Below are 13780 nucleotides of genomic sequence, written 5' to 3'. Positions count from 1 at the left end.
GCCTGGTGAGTTGGGAACCTACCATTTTCCTACCATTTTTTTCTCTGTGTTCTACAAGGGTGTCAGGCCACATCCTTCCGTTCAGAACCTTGATGTAGTCCCTCCCAAGCAAAATTCAAAATACGTTGGCCAGATTGACCTTCCCCAACCAACTTTGCTTAGTTGACTTCAGACAAACGGGCCTGGCTGGTCCTGAATCAGACTTTCACACATGGCTCGTTTAGCTACCAGAATTCCCTTCCTCCTCTGACACCTGCTACCATTTATTTCCCTTAGGGCGGCTTTCAAAAGCAAAGGGGTCTCATAAAATTTCACCCTGCTCCCGAGTGACTTAAAATCATTATTATCAATATGTTACCAATACCCAAAACTTGGTCATCGTCTCCAACATAGGAAAGCAAGAATCTGTGTTGGATTAGAACCCACCTGAATCACCCCACTTTTACTCAGCATTTTTACCATGTCTCCAAAGATACGTCTTCCACGTAAAGTCTTAGAGTCTCGGCATATATCCCACGGCAGGCTTATCCCTAACTTCTCTTGCCCACTGTCCTCTCTTCAAATCATTTACTGTCATCTGACATTTTACTAATCAGGTTTTCATCACCAGTCTCAGCCGGTCCCGACGACAACATCTCTCAGCAAACATTCCATCCCTCCATTTCCTGTCTTTCTGCAGTTAGGTGGGGCGAGCCGAGTTCGTCAACTATAGTTGCAGAAGTGAAGAGGGTCCCCCCCATCCCTGGTCTCAGTCCAGAACATTTAATAGACAGTGTGTGTGAAACAAGACCCCCCCACCCCCACCACAGCAGACAGTCTCCTTTCAGATGGCATCTGTGGGGCACTGGAGGAGGAGCACTTTCCATTAGCCAGTGCCGGGCATGAGTGTGAGAAAAGAATGGTGTTTCCAAGATTCCAGAATGGGCTTCTTAGATGGTGGAATCCAGGCTGTCCCAGTCAGTAGTCCCAGTGACACCAGGGGGCCGATTTGTTGATGATTGAAGAGCCTTTACTAACCCCAGGAGAGGAGGGCCCCTGTCATGGCTTCCCACTGGACTTCAGAAAGAGTAGAGACCAGTACCCCAGCACCTCTCCTTCCCCCTTCGATGGCCATGAAGCCCTTGTCCCATTCCCATGTCAGGTATTTTCCATCTCTGTGACAAATACTGGTGAGAAACAGGGGTGTTGCTATCTGTTTGTTTGTTTGAATCTTTTTGGGGGGGGGGCTCATGGTTTCAGAGGTTTCTGGGCATGTTTGGTGGAAATGGTTTGTCATTCGGGGCTTGTATTGCATGGTTTGAGAGGCACAGAACCAAGTTCGCCACTTGCTTCATGGAGGCCAGGGCACAGAGAGGCAGGCAGGAAGAGGACAGGGACAATATAGACCCAAGGATACCACCATAGCGTAGCTAACTGGGTCCCACTTCCCAGCGATGGACCAGCGTGACTCCATGTTAAGATTCGGAGCCATCTTGTTACATGGCCTTTTCTTGTTTCTATAAAATATGCTTTGACACGTTCCTGCACATTCTACGCCTTACACTGTGACCTCCACCCAGAGGAGATGCTCTGTCGAATAATTCTGAAGTGTTCCTCCAAGGTCCTGCATAGCCAAAAACCCTTGAAAACCCTCCGGCCTTGGAGTTTTGGGGCTAATATAAACCCTACCTTCTCCCCCTTCTCCCGAGTGTGATGCTGTTTTCTCACGCCCCACTTCACAATCCACTTTAGAGAGATAGGCGGTCTGACAGGACATAAAACTTGCATCATTTGACAGTGAGAATTTGGGTCATGGTCTCTACTCTTGTTTGGTAAGATTGACATTAAGGTTTCCAGTACCAGCAAAATTAGCACCGCCCTCTGGGATGCCGCAGTGTGAACTTACGAGGATGTCTGCATCAAAGCACAGTTGTCTTTGTGTCCTGGATGTGCAGAGGGTAAATAATTCTCTCTACTTCCTGGGGCCATGTAAGTTATATAGATGACAGACGTTTCATTCAGTTTTTATTTTATGGTCATCCGTTTGCCTGCATAAGGTCTGGGCATCACATGTGTATCTGGTCCTCACAGAAGCAGAAGAGGGCATCTGGTCCTCTGGGATTGGAATTACAGGCAGCTGTGAGCTGCTATGCGGGTGCAGTGAGTTGGTCCCAGGTCCCCAGGAAAAGGAGCCAGTATTCTCCTCTGCTGAGCCATCTCTCCCGCCCAAGTTGTTATGTTTGATGTGTATGTCTGGAAACTCGCTGAACCACAGTTCAGCTTGGCGGTGCCCAAGTTCTGTGGGTGACGTCACAGTACCCAAGAAGGTTCTGAAGTTCCTCGTGTCGTTCAGTCAGCCATGCTGGCCACTCTGTGGCTGGTTGGTCTTTTTCTTCCCATGCTGTGGGCCCAGAAACGAATCAGCTGTCCCTATAAGAATGTGTGTCAGTATGCCCTGCTCTCAGGCAATGACGTGATCCTACAGTGTAACTATCCCAAAGCACTTTGGTATTTTTCTTCATCTTTAGAAGACAGACTATCCCTGGTTAACTCCATTCCTGATGTAAAGGTACTGCCTGGGAGCGACCTGCAGTTGTCTAACCCTCAGCCTTCCCAGACAGGGCTCTACCGCTGTCTGGATGATCACAAGGCCCGTGTAGTAGAATATGAGATTGACTTCCAGGACGTAGCTCTGTTGCACATCACACACAAAGACCTGGGCCAAACGCCCATGGGAAACGAGAGCCTGAACCTAGGAGGCAACATACTTGTTTTTACCCGCTGGGATCCTTGGCAGGACTGTAACCGTTGTCAAAAGCCTGGTGAGCGCAAACGTCTAGGCTACTGCTACGTGGAGGAGCCCCTAGAAAAGCCCATGCCTTGCTGGCTCTACCTGAGAGAGAAGGTGACGGATAAGCGCCTGCGGCCTGAACTCCAGGTACAAGCCTGCCAGGTGCCGTGTGAAACTGCCATAGAAACCAACCAGCCTTACTTCGTCTTTGACACATATCAGCTGGACAAATCCAACAGCCATGCTCCACTCAAGTGTCCCTTGTCTTCCATCTACAGGTAATGAACAGGAACAGGATGCTAATAGCTCTTCTTTTGGTCCTCACCCAAGCCCAGTCTCCCAGGCTACGGTGCTAGGGGGGTCTCTGTTAGTATGCAAACAAGCTCTTCTTCCCAACCCAGAAGCCTTCATGGTCAGAGTCTAGAGGGATCCATTTGCTTAGATATTTCCACACCAGATATAGCGTCTGAGCTGGGATCTGGGCAAATGATGCAGAGGAAGGTGGTGACGAAGAAAGACATAGCTCCAGCCCACACAGGCAGCCTGGAGTCCAAGACTCAGGCCCAAGCTCAGCTGATGTAAACACTGATGTCAGGACCTGCTGCTGGACCCTGATGCATATGGTTTGTTCTATAAGACTCAAGCCTTAACTACCTGGAGACTCCCTTAAATGAGACGAGAGATCGGGGATCGATGCAAACGCAAGAGGTTTATTTTCTGGCGCGTTAGGGTCAATCCTCAATCAGTCCCTCGTGCAGATATATGGCTATAACAAGCAGTTTTTATATTTTTTGGGATACAGGTTATATCAGCAAGGTTACAGTTTAAACTCATTGGCTAGGCATATTGACCTTTGAATCTATTGGCTAGCAAGCATATAACATGCATTCGAACTCTATCTGGGACCAGAGGGCCAGGTGACTGTCAGCCCGTACATTCTGGGGTTTTTCAAGAATGTTCCTGCTCCTCCCAAGAACCGTGGGTGGAGAATGGAATTTGGCCTAGCCTTGACCCAAGACAGGGAGCTGATACTTGGTCTAGTCTTGACCTGAGGTGGTGGGTGTAAGGCTGTCAAAAGCCCCTAGGGTCCTTCAGTTCCTCTGTCCTTGCACCAAGGGCATGGCGTCTTTTTGAGGTAGGGTCTTACTGTGTAGCTTTGTCTGGCCTGGAACTTGCTATAGACCTTGAACACATAAGAGATCTGTCACCTTCTACCTCCTGGGTGCTGGAATTAAAAGTGTGTACCACATCTGGCATGTATTTGTTTCTCTATCGATGGCAAAGGGTCATGATGCGACATAATAATTATTGGTCAAAAAATAGCAATAGCTGTAGGTATCACATGAAAAAACTATTGGTAAAAAACATAGACGAGTCTGCTACGTAGTGAGATCCTGTGTAAAGAATAAAGCAAAAAACAAATAGACTAGCAAAACTAAAAACAGCCCCAAAACCTAGGCTTAGAAAACTTTCTGGAAGACAGCTTATCAGATATTCCCTGCTTGAATGTCCTTGGTTTTTATAACCATGGATGATATTTTAGTTCTTTTTAATTATTCTTTTTAAGTCTCATAAGAACCACACAGTATTTTATTTTTTATTTAAGATTTATATATTTGTCTTTCGAGTGTATGGGTGTCTTACCTGCATGTATGTCTGTGCACCACATGTGCAGTGCTCAAAGGGGCCAGAAGAGGGCAATAGATTGATTGCCTGGAACTGGAGTTACAGAGGTTGTGACCCTTGCTGAAGCATATTCAAACCATGGCAGTGTCATTGGGTTTTTTTTTCCCCCATGAAGTTATCCCTTCCATCAAAGTATCAAGAAGTTTTGGCAATCAAGAAGTTGGTGGTTTGAATGAGAATGGCTCTTCATAGGCTCCTACATTCGGATGCTTGGTCCCCAGGGAGTAGCATTATTTGGAAGGATTATTTGATGGACGTGTATCACTGGGAGGGATGAGCTTTGGGGTTCTCAAAAGCCCTCTGTCAAGCCTAGAGTTGCTCTCTTTCTTCCTGCTGCCTGTGGATCAGCTACTCCTGCACCATCAGTCTACATCCCGGCATGCCCCCTCCCATGACGACAATGGATTAAACTTCTGAATCTAAGTGAGCCTATTCATTGGAGTTGCTGTGGCCATGGCATCTCTTCACAGCAACAGAAACTGACAACTGCATACGGAACAGAAAAGACACCTGGAGATAGCTATACTGGGTTTTCGGTTCTGCTTTCTTTTCTACGGTTATGGAACTCAAGACTTTATGCCTAGTAGAACATCTACCACTAAGCTATCCTCAGCCCTTTGCATTCATTAGGTAGCTCAAGACTTGCTTTGAACTCAGGATCTTCCTGCTTCTGCCTCCTAAGTATTGGAATTAGAGACACATACCACTATTCCTAGTTCCATTCAGTTATCTTTTTATGTCCTTAGGAGCAGTCCTTGATGTGTATATAAAAAAAAAAAAAAAAAAAAAGGAAAAGATGATGTCCTGTTTTTTTGCACCAATGTTAGGAAAAGAATGAAGAGAGTGAGATATGGTTCATGAAGGTGCGGCGAGGCGTGGGGGTAAGGGGGATGCCTCTGGGGGATACACATTGGGAATCCCTTCCCCCTGAGGGACCAGCCACATGATAATATAGTACAGAATAGTTTATTCAGGTCATGGGGAGGAGAGTTAAGAGGGTAGTAGAGGCAGAGAGAGAGAGAGAGAGAGAGAGAGAGAGAAAGAGAGAGAAAGAGAGATGGGGGGGTGAGGGGAGGGGAAGGGAGGAGAGGAGAAGGGTAGAGGGGAGCCATGAGCACATGGAGAGAGACGGGGAGAAGGGAATGGGGAGAGGAGAGGTGGGGGGCGGAGCAAGAGACCAAGAGGCGAAGAGAGAAAGACAGAGAGGAGGGGGCAAGCAGCCCCCTTTTTAGTGCCAGCTAACTGGGGCAGAGCATACCTGGCTATTGCCAGGTAACTGTGGAGCACGATTTACAGAATCCCAACAGTACTAATATCTCATTTTAAATCATTTTAAATCAATCCCAGTGCTCAGAATACAGAGGCAGTTGTATCTCTATGACTCCGAGGCCAGTCTGGTCTACACAGAGAGTTCCAGACCAGTGAGGCCTACATAGTAGGACTCTCAAAAACCAAACCAAGATCTTCCAGATGGTTTGGTGGGTAAAAGAACTTGCCACCAAAGCCAGTGACCTCAGCTTGGTCTCCAGAGAAAATACAGTGGAGAGGAAGAGAAATGCCTTTGACAGGTTGTCCTCTGACATGCTCCCCTACCGCAGTCACCATATGTGTGCCTGGAATCACACACATGCTATCACACACACATCATATGTGCAGACAGACATATACAACAGGAAGCTGTTTAACAGTCTCTCTCCAGATTTAAACATCCTATCCTGCAGGGAAGCTTCCTTAAGCAGGAAGCTAAAGTGCTCAAGATAGTTTCAGGAAGTCCCTGAAACCGACCAGATTCTCTAGGCCCCTTCCTGCCAGAGTAAATAATACAAGCTGCAAAGAAGATTCTGAGATTGGACCAGCTGCCTGGAGGAAGCAGAAACCAGCTGAGCAGCCTGGAAGAGGTTTAGGCCAACTGAGGCACCTCAAAAGGACACCCTGCAACCTGCTAAGTCCACCAGGCTCCCAGCTTTGTCACCTGTCACCCGTACTGGGGTGGGCTTTGGTGATACAGCTGCCTTAGAGCTGTTTCAACTCCTGGAAGTAACTCTAATCCTAAGTAAGCAACTTAGTAGCATCTGCCCTTTGGTTGTATGTTCCCTATCTGGGATGCTGGGACATGTGTGTATGTGCTGACTCCCCAGGAAAAGTTTTGTCACACCACACACACACACACATGAATAAGTGAATACATATAAAAATGACAAAACCCAAAGTAAACACATGAAAAAGCTCAAGTGGCTTTCAACAAAAATCTCCATAAAAGTATGCCTCTGTGTGGGCCAGCGGAAGCCATAACAGTGACCAGGGCCTGTTTTCCTCAGGAGTGGTTAGTCCACATTTCTCAGACTAGCAGCCTTCTAAAAAGTCACTGCCACAGCTGACAGAGCTGGTAGTGTGTGACCTCGTGTGTTGCAAAGGTGGCAGGCGCCTTTTTTATTGAAGTGATAGCTGGTCCGATATTTACCAAACACCTGTGCACGAGAGATACTGAAGGAAATCATGTCTGGGTCACCTCTAGGTTGATCTAGGCCAGTCTGAGAAAATGTGTAAGACAGGATTGGGTGTGGAAGAAAGTGCGGTCTTTATTTAAGATGCATTTTGCAGATATCTTGGGGGAAGAGTTAGGGGCCAGTCTATGTGAAGGTCCTGAAGCAACCATGTCTCTGCTTGGCTGGAAGGCTCTGGAAAACAGGAGAGAGGTGAACACAGAGTGGGGTGGTCAGAGAGAGATAGGAAGTCAGAACCATCACTGCCCTATCCTCAGGGTTGAGAAGTATGAGTATGTTTGGCTGGAGAGAGAGCTCAGGTTAAGAGCACCACCTGATTTTTCAGAGGTCATGAGTTCAACTCCCAGCACCCACATGGTAGTTCATAACCATCTATAATGAACTCTGGTGCCCTCTTTTGGTGTGCATATGTGAATACAGAACATTGTATACTAAATGAAAAAAAGTCTTTTTTAAAAAAAGTGTGTTAGGGAGAGGTGGCTCAGTGGTTAAGAGCACTGACTGCTTTTCCAGAGGTCCTATGTTTGGATCTGTGATTCCAGGAAGTACAATGTTCTCTTTTGGCTTCCTAAGGCACACATATGGCATATAGGCATAGGTGTAGGTAAAACACCTATACACATTTAAAAAGGAATCCTCCCAGGATTGGGGCTGAAAAGATGGTTCAGTGGTAAAGAGCACCGGGTGCTTTTCCAGGGGACCTGAGTCCGGTTCCTAGCATCCACATGGAAGTTCATAACTGTCTGTAACTCCAGGGAATCTGACATCCTTTTCTGATCTCCAGGTTCCTATACACAGGACCATAGGACTCTCTCTCTCTCTCTCTCTTGCTCTCTCTCTCTCTCTCTCTCTCTCTCTCTCTCTCTCTCTCACACACACACACACACACACACACACAAATAAGATGATTTTTAAAAAGGAGAGTGTGATGCCACACACCTTTAATCCCTTGTCAGGAGGCAGAGCCAGGCAGATCTCTTTTGAGTTCAAGACCAGCCTGGATTACACGAGTTCCGGGCCAGCCAGGGCTACGCAGTGAGGCTGCATCTGGGACACAGTCTACCCAGGTTGGAACGGTTGCTTAATGTTCACATGTGTGGTACCAGTGCCTGGGCCTGAAACTCGTCTCTCGGGACAGCAAGTGATAAAGACCCGATTAGACAAATGACATCTCAGCTTGTCACAAAGAGAGTTGGTGGCCTCATAGGTTCACCTCACTGCCAAAGACTGAGAGGCTGAGTTCATGAGTGATCTCACAATGTGCAGGCTGGTGGCCAGTGCACAGCTCTCTTTCCAGACCACCATGTTTACCATCCTGTGGATACTGCTCAGCTTTGCTCTCCCAGCGTTGGGTCCCCACATTCCTGTCAGCTGTCCCAAGGCCAAGGAATGTTTCCTGGCCCTCTTCTCCAACAATGATGTTCTCTTGGAATGCAATCTTGCCAATACACACTGGTTTTTCTCTGGCCTCGATGGAGACAGGAAGCCCATCGACCTGCCCAGTGTTTCCAATACAAGAAAGAGCCCGGAAGGTGGTCTCTACATCCAAAACCCATCACCCTCCGACACGGGTCTCTACCAATGCCAGGACAAGAATGGAACCCAAGTGACCAGCTACAAGATTGATTTCCAGGATGTCACCAGGCTGCATGCCACACATATAAACCTGGATCAGAAGCCCCTAATGAATGACACACTGAACCTGGGCCACAGAGAGGTAGTGTATACCCAGTGGGGACCTTGGCAGAGATGCAGCAACTGTAACAGACTTGGAGAACGCAAACGGCTGGGTTACTGCTACATCAAGGAGCCCTTGGAGGAGCCTGTACCCTGTGGGCTTTACCTGGGAGTCAAGAATGTGTTTTACGCCCGAGTAAGGCCTGAGATGCAGATGGAAACCTGCCAGGAGGTGTGCGAAGGCCAGCTGACGAGTGGAGACTATGTCATCTTCGATAACTTCAGGTTCACAGAGGGATCCTCATCTGCGCTGCTCACCTGTCCCTTCGCATCCATCTACAGGTGATGGCACCTTTACTCCAGCTCTGCTCCTGGTTCCTTGTCCCCAGGGTTCTTCATGGTGGATCTGTGCCAGGCTGGGAGGGGCATCTTGGTAGGTCAGCCCATTGAAAGCAATGACGAAGCCAGGGATGCCGGACACAGCTCTTTAATCTGAGACACACAGCAAGAATGTCTGTCAGAAACTGATTCTATGGGAAGAGGTTTTTTTTTTTTTGTTGTTGTTTTGTTTTCTTTTCTAAAGAGTCTCACGATTACTAATTAATTTATTGTTTGAGAGAATAAGATTCTTCGAGGATTCGGAGAACTGTGTGGCATTTTCTCTGGAATGTGAGTATGGCTGACATCACTCATGGCACCGGTTTGAACAAAGGGCAGGCGTATGTCAGGGCACCGTTGCCTCATTGAGGGCTTCTGGCTAATTCCTGCTTTTCTGCTTAACTCTGGTAGTTTAACTCAGCGTGCACTATTATTTCCTATTGCTAATTGCATGTATGTGTCTGTGTGTTTGTGGTGATGTGTACGTTAGTTGAAGGTTACCTGCAGAGGTCAGATCCTCTGGAACTTGAATTAGGCAATTGTGAGCCCCCGACACAGGTGCTGGGAACCAAATTTGGGTCCCCTGCAAGAACAGAAGCGTTGTTAACCACTGAATCATCTCTCTGGTCCCCAATGCGAATAGTTTGTTTTATTAGTTTGTTTAGTTGGTTGGTTTGCTTTCTTTTTGAGATAGGGTCTCACTATGTTGCCCTGGCTCTCCTAGAACTGGTATAGACCAGACTAGCCTCCGATTCATAGAGGTCTACTACCACAAGCTCATATCTCATAAGACTAATGTTTTACATTTTTTAGACAGCCACAACCGGGGGTGGGAAGATACCTCAACAGTTAAAACATCCTCTGTGCAATTTATAAAGACTAGAGTTCGAATATGCAAATAAGGTGGAAATGGGACCAATCAGGGTAGAGTTGTCAGAGCTGGCTGGAGAAGGAAAATACTTCTTTGTAGATTTATGCTAAGTTGATACATGATTGGATAGTGCAGAGGTAGGCAGGAAAAGATAGGAAAATGGAAGAGGAACAGAGACTGGGGAGGAAATCAAGATGGAGTCAGAGAAAGCCGACCTGGATCCTGGAATATTTTAAGGGATTCTATAGGTCTTTTATCTCATATAGAAAGGCAGTTTGTATCTTTGTCCACTTGATGCAATCTTGTGGTCTAGAGGGTTTGTGGATTGAGAATGTAGTATATAAAACTGCATGAAAAGAATTGGACTATGGAGTGATGTTTGTGATGGGCGGTGGGGGAAAGAAAACGCCGAGGTGGTAATTCCACCCGGGACGGAGGCAGCAGTGGCGGATGGAGTGAACCACACCTGAGGAAGATACTAACAAAAACAGCTAAAAGTTCCAAGTCAGGCCTGCCCAGGTCTCCACAGAGGTGTGGAAAAGTGTCTGTGTCCCAGTGATGACACTCTCAGGTTGCCTGCTCCTGCCTCAGGATGCCAGTTATATTGGGGAGGGGAATCTCAGCAGTGTAAGCTTTTTATTTGCCCCTGTTGTTACTGCTGCACTAACAGCCCCTCAACAATTGGCCTCTGTTGGCTCCTCCCTTCGCCTTCAGGGCTTGAGTCTGCTTTGCTATCTAAAAGCTCCATTTTGGGGCCACGCCTACCCATAACGTGCCTGCTGGACAAATATGGGAGTTTGATATCAGATCCCCAACACCCACGAGGCTTGAGAGCATACATCTGCAACATTGGCCCTGGAAAGGGGTGGGGCAGAGACAGGTGGATCCTTGAAGCTCATTGGCTAGCCAGCCTAGCCGAATTTGGAGAGGCCCTATCTCAAGAAATAAAGGTTGAGGATCTGGAGGAATGGCTCAGTGGTAAAGAGCGTTTACCATTCACTCAGACCTGAGTTTGACTCTCAGCAGCCATGTCTGGTGGCTTACCACTACCTGTAACTCCCAACTCCAGAGGGGCCTTGCTCTTCAGCTCCCTGCGCTTCGCATGCGCATGCGCAGACATACGCCCATGATGGCCCAGTAGCTAAGAGCACTTGGCTCTTTTGCATAAGACCCAGGTTCAGTTCCCAGCATCCACGTGGCTACTCAAACGGTCTGTAACTCCCGTTCCAGAGGATCTAAAGGCCTGGCATCCACGGAAAACAGGTACACGTGTGGTGCATACATATAGATGGAGACAAAACGTTCATACACGTAAAAATAATAAATGAATGAATCCACGAATGAAGCCTTAAATAAAGATAGACAGTGATTGAGGAAGATACCAGACATGGACCCCTGGCCTCACATTCATGTATGCACTTGTATGCATGTCCATGCACACATACATGAACACACAAAACTGTCGAGGACTCTCGGGTATGCATTAAATGAATGCACTTGGCTTTAAGGTGAGTGTGGACTGTTGGAGGAGGAATGTGAGTTGTTGCTGTTTAGATATGAAGGGTTCCTCCTGCCAAGAGCCCATGTGTTAAGGGCTTGGTAGCCAACTGACAGGTTTTAGGGAAGTGATTGGGTCCTGAGGTTAATTCCTTGATAGAGTCATAATTGAATGGTGCTTTTGAGAGATGGTAGAAAAAGTGGGGACTAAGCTGAAGGAAGTAGGACAGTGGGGTGTGTCCGAGACAGACAGTGGGGTGTGTCCGAGACAGACAGTGGGGTGTGCCCGAGAGAGATAGACATGTTTCTACCTTCTTCCAATTCCTGTTTCCTGGCTTCCTTAATTTCTCTGATATGTTGACCTGAAATGAGAAATGACTGACCCTGAGTCACTTACCAGCCCAGAGTACCACTGCTTAGTAGCCTGGGTGTGGTGGTGTGTCATCCTAGCACTGGGTGGCAGAGGCAGGTGGATCCCTGCGAGTTCCAGGCTAGCCAAGGCTACATAGTTAGACAAGACCTTGTCTCAAAAGCAAATAATGATATACTAAAAACTACAACAATAATAAAAATTATGATAACAACAATAATAATAAGGAATAATTGTATTTTTCTCACCACACTGGAGCCAGGACTTCAGAAGCAAGCTGTGGGGGGTTGCATGGGGAGGAGGGAGAGGCTACTCCTGTCATACTCTCAGATGCTGGGTAGCATCCATCCCGTATTTTTTCTAGCTTCTCTGAGAACCAGAGGCTCCTTGACATTCCCATGCTGGAAGCTTCATTGCTCATCCCCCTTCCATCTTTTCTTGGCTCTCATCCTGGGGATCTTTCTCTGTCTTGGCTCTAAAAGGTCACCGGACATATTGGACCTCAAGGCCACTCTACGCCCCCCGCCCCCCAGTATGATGTCATTGCAACACATTGATAATAGCCTGGTTTCGAAATGAGGGTTCATTCTGAGATTCTGGGAAATGCATAGATTTGGGGTGGATGCTATTCCAGCTCAAGGCCTAGGTCTAGCTAGCCTGGGCCTTGTCGATGAATTGTGCAGTGTAGGAGGGCTACTTGAGAAACTAGTGCCCTTGCTGTAGGCCACCCAGCCAGTCAGAGGTAGAGGCCTAGACGCTTCCCAGGCCACATCTCCCGAGCACCCAACTGGTAACTTTTATAGCGTTCTGTGGAGGCAACATGGAGTTGTTCTCTCCAGGACCCTGAACTTTGACTCTTGTTCCTCCCATGCAGGCCCGTCCACTGGGAAGCCAACGGCAGCTCTCTGACATGGCAGGACCAACTCTCTGGCCAGGAGATCAACACCATCATGGACCTGCAAAGCGGTGGCCAGCACCTGAAGGTCTTCCAGCCAGCCACTTACAGATGTTTTGTGGAACAGGAACTCATAGCCCAGTTCAACCCCACACCCTCTGAGTATCTGCTGGAGGCTGAGAGACAATCCAAAGCCCAGGGGCCCTGGCAGTCCAGGATCCAGCCAGGCAAGGCAGACTCTGTTCTTAGGGGACTGAAGTTGATGCTGCTGATTGTCTCCTTCCTGGCCATGGGAGGGCTCCTCTGTCAGGTAGTCTTCCGTCCTCTCTGCGGCAAGAAGAGGAGTCAGGTCCTCCTGGTGAAATAAACTGAGCCTTCTGTGGCCAAGAGGACTTGGTATCTCTCACTGTCCCATCCTTAGCTCTGGCCATCCATAAGCAGCGTCACACGAGGCCCTGGAGGTGTGCGAGCTAACACAGACCTGGATTGAAATCCAGTGGCCACTTCTTGTGTGCCCCACTCGGCCAATCTACTGATAACCTCAGTACACAGTAGGAGAACTGTGGGAGGTCTGTAGTCATTGGAGACTTGGGATTCTTGGGCTCCCCAGAAGGAGAAAGGGAAGGAGGGAACCTTCTCGGGGTCTGTGGTATGACTTTGTTTGGGGAGGTGTGAACAATCATCTATTCATCTTAGATTAGACACTAATGACAGTCTAAGGAAAGGACTACATACAACTGGTTTGGTGAACTCGTGAGTTTATTGGGGGCTCCCTGCAGGGGAATGGGGAGGGTGCTTATATGAGTGAGGGTGACTCTAAAGCAGCTGTATCACCCAAAGGGCCAGCATGGATGATGTCATAAGGTCCCGCATAGGTGATGTCACGCTTGAAAGCTGCTTTCTTAAGATTTCTGTGCAACTGACTCTGCTCTCTCCCAGAGAATGGTCGCTGTTTGTGCAGCCACAGGGAGGGTCTTGTGAATCATGGAACTTTCCAAGCTTTCTGAGTCTGGGTCTTCCTTCCCCCTCCCAAGAAGAACACGCCAACTGGAAAGGGATACTAATACCATCACAACAGGTGTCTCCATTGTATTTTGTGTTCTCGGCATTCAACCCTCTCTTCCAGGGACAA

General features: G+C 47.9%; 1 protein-coding gene across 2 annotated transcripts; it reads left to right on the top strand.

Moving 5' to 3' along the window:
• Positions 1-2338: 2338 nt before the first annotated feature.
• Positions 2339-13015, top strand: FAM187B (family with sequence similarity 187 member B; the record flags this gene model as incomplete). Of its 2 annotated transcripts, none has more annotated exons than XM_080908388.1 (2): positions 2339-3048; positions 12628-13015. In XM_080908388.1, 2 exons carry the CDS (start codon positions 2339-2341, stop codon positions 13013-13015), a joined length of 1098 nt encoding a protein of 365 aa, XP_080764514.1. The 2 variants fall into 2 exon arrangements, with proteins under 2 accessions (XP_080764514.1, XP_080764513.1); XM_080908387.1 differs by lacking the exon at positions 2339-3048 and adding an exon at positions 8264-8979.
• Between the last annotated feature and the right edge of the window lie 765 nt (positions 13016-13780).

The sequence above is a fragment of the Micromys minutus genome (genome assembly GCF_963924665.1).
Source record: "Micromys minutus genome assembly, chromosome: 32".
Classification (NCBI taxonomy): domain Eukaryota; kingdom Metazoa; phylum Chordata; class Mammalia; order Rodentia; family Muridae; genus Micromys; species Micromys minutus.
Note: the sequence above shows the minus strand (reverse complement) of the source record. Positions and strands in the feature narration are given on the sequence as shown.